Source organism: Lactuca virosa, chromosome 4 (assembly GCF_052849685.1).
Source record: "Lactuca virosa cultivar CGN04683 chromosome 4, Lactuca_virosa_CGN04683_v6, whole genome shotgun sequence".
Taxonomy (NCBI): domain Eukaryota; kingdom Viridiplantae; phylum Streptophyta; class Magnoliopsida; order Asterales; family Asteraceae; genus Lactuca; species Lactuca virosa.
Window position 1 is genome coordinate 501,316,210 of NC_136429.1, and position 6,448 is coordinate 501,322,657.

General features: G+C 32.5%; 1 protein-coding gene across 1 annotated transcript; it reads left to right on the forward strand.

Moving 5' to 3' along the window:
- Positions 1–436: 436 nt before the first annotated feature.
- Positions 437–1,268, forward strand: LOC145107009 (uncharacterized). The gene is made up of 2 exons (XM_079043903.1): positions 437–524; positions 601–1,268. Exons 1-2 carry the CDS (start codon positions 437–439, stop codon positions 1,266–1,268), a joined length of 756 nt encoding a protein of 251 aa, XP_078900029.1.
- Positions 1,269–6,448: the final 5,180 nt, after the last annotated feature.

The window sequence follows — 6,448 nt, forward strand, 5'->3', positions numbered from 1 at the left end:
TTTATGAAAGGCCATTGTCATGGGCAAATATTGGCAGCTGTAAGCTTAGACTCCAACAATGGTATCTATCCACTTGCATATGCCATAGTAGAATCTGAAAATACTGCAAGTTGGAAATGGTTCTTGGAATGTCTAGGGGATGATTTGGAGATGGGGTCTAATTCTAACTTCACATTTATCAGTGATAGGCAAAAGGTAATTCTTTATTTATGCATAATGCCTTTACAATATTATAATTAACATGTATTGATTCAATCTTATATTTACTTTTTAGGGTGTGATACCTGCTATAGCACAATTATTTCCAAATGCAGAGCATACGTATTGTTTAAGACACATCCATGAAAACATGAGGAAATAGTGGAGAGCTAGGGAGTTCAAGGAGTTTATTTGGAGGTGTGCAACAGCAACCACAGTTCAAGAGTTTCAATCTACAATGAGGGAGTTAGCTGAGTATGACAGGGCTGCACATGATTGGTTGAATCAAATACCACCAATGCATTGGGCAAGAAGCCATTTTACAGGTAAATAAAATTGATCTTATTACTTGATATGCAACTATTTTTTATTGGCCAATGATTTTAATTGTGGATTATGCAGGTAGGGCCATCTCAGATGTGCTTCTAAATAACATGTGTGAAGTTCTGAATGGTAAGTTGGAGAAAGGAAGGGACAAGCCAATCATTACATGCTTGGAATTTATAAGGGAATATCTAATGAAGAGGATCTGCAATGTGGTTAAAGAGCAAAGGAAATGCCAAGGTCCTCTCACACCTACTGTAACCAAATTGTTAAAGAAGAATGAGCAACAAGCAGCTGAGTATATTGCAAGGTGGAATGGTGGTGGAAAGTATCAGGTAGCTGGACCATGGAATGATCAACATGTTGTGGACATTAACCAGATGACATGCACGTGTAGGAAGTGGGAGTTGATAGGAATCCCTTGCAGGCATGCCATAGCCACTTGGAGTGAGATGACAGACAATGGGGAAATGGTAGGGGAGCTGTACACTTGGGTACACAAAGTTTATTTACTGGATACTTGGAAGGTTGTGTATGACTTTAAAGTTGAACCTATAAAAGGTAGGCCAATGTGGCCTAAAAGTGATCGTCCCACTAGAATTATCCCACCTCCATACCACAAAATGCATGGCAGGCCAAAGAAGAAAAGAAGACAGTCCATGGAGGAGAGAATGAGCCAAAAGGAAAAGTCCAGTCAAATTGAAAGTGTGATAGCAAGTCAAAGTCAAACTCAAGGATCCAAATAAGTGGAGAAGCTTAGTAGGAAATTTGGGAGTGTCACTTGTGGTAAATGCAAACAAAAAGGACACAACAAAAGGACATGTAAAGGTCAAGGTGCAGGTCAACAAGAGGGTGGAGGAGCTAATGAGGGTCATGGTCAAGAGTAGTTTGTATGGTCAAGTGTAATGTTAAGTTGTTAAATCATCTTTTGGTCTAATTTGTTCAAGAAACTGGCATATGTTGGTTGTTTTAACAGTTATTAGTATGTTAAGTTATTTTGCAATTCCAAAACTCATGTGGTTGCTTCTTTTTTGTTACACTTGGATATTGTAATGATAATTGCTTTTGGTTATGTGCAATGGTATTGTAATTTGCATTGACTTATTTGGATTATATCTTATGATTCAATAGCACTTAGTAAGTTCCAAAATGGTATTGTACTTTTCTTAATACCATTTCCTGTATTGTATTACCATTATAGTCTCCATAATAACAACAATTAAATAAGATAATATTCCATACATTATAATTCGAGGTACAAGGTTCATGAAATGACCATTATAGTATACAAAGGCCTATTCATCAAAACAATAAGATCCCAAAAAACCTTAGCACCATAGGTAGAACTTAACCCTAATCCTTAATTCCACATCCAGAAAACAAGAAAAAAATCCAACTGCAACACAAGTAGAACTTCAATTTACAAACTTCATCTTCTAATTCTTTCACTGTCATCTTCAGGTAAAACCTCAAATTCTGAATTTCATCTTCTAACTCTTTCACTGAAAGCTTCAAATTGTTCATGCTCTTCAATAGACCAGGAATGATAGCCTTAGCACGATCACACATTGGAGGATCAAACCATCCAAGGAATCGACATTTTGAGTCCTTATAAAGATGAAGCACACAAAATTAGGGCAACAATAAGGTGTTTGATTGCAAAAATTAGAACGCTAATTTACCGGTAGAGGGCATGCGTAGAACCGTCGGCCTGGATTGAGTGGAGTCCACGATGTGCACAACACAGAATTGTTGCCACAAAAGCATATGATTGTTACCATTTTCGCAAAGAGAGCCGTTGGGGAAGATGGGTTTAAGTCGAGGTTAAATAGAGAAATTAGATTGCAATTTTGGTCCCATAAATGAAAGGACAAAAATACCCTCGCGTGCATGGCACGTGGGGAAGAAAACGGAATGCCTCTAACGGCAGTTAGAGGCAGGGACCAAATCCACAGCTCAAACATCAAATAAAGACGTTTTTTGCTAACAAACTTTTTTTTGGACCTTACCCACAGAAATCGGCAAACCACAGGGACCATTTTTGCAATTTTGTCTTAATAAAATAAGTTGTCATTCCTCTAATCTCAATTTTCCGGATGGTGCAAAGTATGATACTAGTAATTCTTTCTCAAAAAATTAACCTCCTTTATATATATATATATATATATATATATATATATATATATATATATATATATATATATATATATATATATATATATATATATATATATATATAGAAAAGTTCAATAGAGAACCATAATTATTAGTTCTTCAAGAAACCAAAATCTTTTTTTCAATTTCTAGAGCTTATTTTTTATCGAAAAAAAAATCTAAAAATATCTAAATTCATATATTAACATTGTGAATGTGAAAAATATTTTTCAGATTCACCGTGTGAATCCGGATTTACATTGTGAATTTTCAAAGATTCACATTGTGAATTTGACGTAAAAAAAATCGAATTTGATATCATTGGAAAGAGGATTAAAAGTTATGAATTTCTGTATTTTTAGTCTTTTTTTTTATAAAAAATAAGTTGTAAAAGTTGAAAAAAAAAATTGGTTCATTGGTTAATTATGGTTCTCTATTAAACCTCATCCTATATATATATATATATATATATATATATATATATATATATATATATATATATATATATGAAAATAGGTTGTTTTTTAAAATAAAAACTTCTAATTAAAAAAATAGTATTTATTAAATTACCCAAGGTAGGAAGGAAGTAAGAAAAACAACAGATTTAATGACCTCAAATGAATTTTGTTTGCCAGCTGTGCATAGTAGGAAACAGACAAAGCTAGGGAAGAAGCGTCAGGTAGCCGCATCCCACCGACATTAATGCGTATACGATGTGCCGCATTCCTATGGTTTATCAATGTCACACAAATTACCCCTTTTTATCCTTCAAAATCAAGAGAATATATTCACCCAATCAAAGTTTAACTTAAATAATATAATTATTAGTATTTATTATTCAAATGAATGCTAGCTGTGTTCAAACCTTAAGTACTTAAAATATTATTAGTATTTTGTAATTTAATTATTTTTAAAATTATATTGTGTGATTTTTTTTTATTAAATCTCATAAAAAATTAAATTTAACTCTCATATTTATATGGTATCACATTTTAAAAGACTCTAAGTTGGTCGTGACTCATCTCATATGTCTTTTTAACCATATACTCGGTTAGATTCATGGTTATGTCTCATTTAGTTAGATATTAACTCAATTAGATCTAAGTCAAGTAAATACTATCAATTAACTTAACTTGAATTTTATTTGAAATGTATTTATTTTGACTTAGAAGTTATTAGAAACAAAACTTTTAGTTTGTTTATTATTAACGTGTCTAATAAGAAAATAAATAAGTTCTTTACTTTAATGTCTTAATTCTCAAAGTTAATGATTAAATCAAAAGCCGTAACAAGTGGTTGAATTGGTCAATTGTTTAAGACCATTTTGCACGTTGAATATTCAGAGAAAATTTGACAATATATGAAGTAACAAATGTGTTAATTTCTTAACATGTCTAAGACCGTTAATGCTTGTTGCATATTAGAGGTTGTAATATTGACCAATTCGCGGATTAATTTGTCAGTTTCGTTATGCTCTATATCTAATAGATGAAATAGATAATAATAATAATAATAATAATAATAATAATAATAATAATAAAGAAAAAAAAAGGAGTTTTGATAAAATATAAAACGTCTCAAATTGGTTGAAAATGCTTAATTGGTCACAAATACTCCCAATAAAGTTATAATATATAATCTTATAAATATTTATATAAAAAATGTGTAAATACTATGACATAAAATCTTCATAATGTGATTTTTTTTCTATATAATATTTTTCAGTAACAATAAATACTAAAATTATCTTTTAAAAATCGTTTAAAAGAAACAGTGAAACAATTTTGTAAAAAAATTATTTTTTAAGTGTATATGTATATACAAATATGTATATGCATTTGCATATATGCATATTTATTTATTTGTTTATTTTTAGAATAAATGTCTTAAACACAATTTATGTATTTGTTTAATGTTATTTTTTTATATGTATGATTTATATATGTTTATACATATATATTTTTCTTGATATATTTATTTATTTAATTGTCTTAGATGGTTTTTAATACTAGGCGGATTGGAACTCAGTGAGGCTCAACGAATCCAAGATGGACTCGGAAAACAACGCGTCGTGAAAACTCCGCAAATGCTCACCGAGTCTCTTTCTGTCTTCTCTTCTCCTTCTTTTCCTCTCCACTGTCACCCACTCCCTCCTATCTTCTTCCTTTCTTTTTTCCTAAGCCGGAGATGATGTGGAGCTCGGTGCAGTCGGCATCACTCCCCTCTGCCTAAGGGTTTGTGTGATGTTTTTTTTTCCTTCTTCTAAATTTATATGTTTTGGATTTGAACCTTTAATTTTGGTTGATGATACAATTCGTCAGCTTCTTATAAAAGTAGCCTAATGACCATATATATATATATATATATATATATATATATATATATATATATATATATATTAATTTTATTGAATTCGAATTCAATATCGCATAGGTTACTTATGGAGCCTCGTGATCAGGCTCAGCCGCTCAGGCCCTGCTTTCTTCTTTTTTCCTTTTTTATCAAAACCGATAAAGTTTTTCCTCCGCCGTTTTAACCTTTGACCACCGGTGGGGAAACTTGCTCGGCCTTAGCTTTGACACTGTTCTTGTGTGTTTTTCTCGCAGAATCACAATGAAAAACTCATACAAAATTCAGATTATGCAATTGCTCTTGAACATTTCATCCATTCAAACTCTGAGATAAACTCATTTCTCTAAGATACATATTCCCGAAAAAAAAAATGATAACAAAAACAAAATTGGGGGACTCAGACTCAAAATTTTTGCTCCTCGGAATTTACAATCACCGGGGAAACGCCTAGATTATTAGTTAGAAACATGGGTGGCGCTGACACTGACAGTGACGTCGGCGGGTGTTGCTAAGTACGTCGGAAGTTCATCTCCGGCCATAATCACGACGATTTTGGGTGTGTCATCTGCTCCTTCGCCACCGTTGTACACCGCCTTCGCTGCCTTCTGATCATCACCACCGCTTTCTATGTCTCCACTACCGTTGGCTTCCAATCGCCGCCTCCGTTGAGAACACGCCAGAATTATCAACGCCACGACTATCAGAGCAAGTATTACAGCTATCCCACCAAATAAATATATCAACGGCGAATCAAACCTCCAAAAAGACTGTTCAGATGAGCCCATTGTTTTTATGTCTGTGTATTCTTGGTGTGAAAACTGTGTGTATTCTGAAAATTTTAATCGAGGAAGCAGAAGCATATATAGTGGAAAATATACAATATGCAATGCAAAAGGTACAAGTCTCCGAACCAAAGTAAATTAATGGGGTAATGAATTGGGTCAGGAATAAAGGTCGGGTTCTTTTTATTTATTTTGTGAAAATTATATCTAATGATAATATGTTTTTTTTTTTTTTTTTGTTTTGTTTTGTTTTGTTTTTTGAAACCGCAACTACCATACATCTAAATACGATCTAAATCTCCTATAGGGATGTTATTCGGGTCGGAACCGGACTGAACCGACTCAAACCCGAATAAGGGTAATTGCGTGAAACGAAAACCGAACCAAATAAGCAATACGGGTTCATTTCGGTTCAGATATTAATTGGTTCGGTTGGTTTCAAACCGAATAACATGTACAAGATGATTAAGGACCTAATATAATCGAAAAGAACCGAATAAACCGTATTAGGATTTTGTAACTCGAATAACTCGGATAACATTTACATTATAATTATAAACATTGTATTTTGTATGACTTTTTTAGCTTATGATTTCATAACAAATCTTTTAAAGAAACAAATTTGTTAATTAAAAATA

What these genes read in the sequence shown, in the direction of transcription:
- LOC145107009 (XM_079043903.1), top strand. Translation starts at nt 437, where the DNA reads ATGAGGGAGTTAGCTGAGTATGACAGGGCTGCACATGATTGGTTGAAT. An exon ending in GGCAAGAAGCCATTTTACAG is followed by an intron (nt 525 to 600) that starts GTAAATAAAATT and finishes TGGATTATGCAG; the next exon opens with GTAGGGCCATCTCAGATGTG.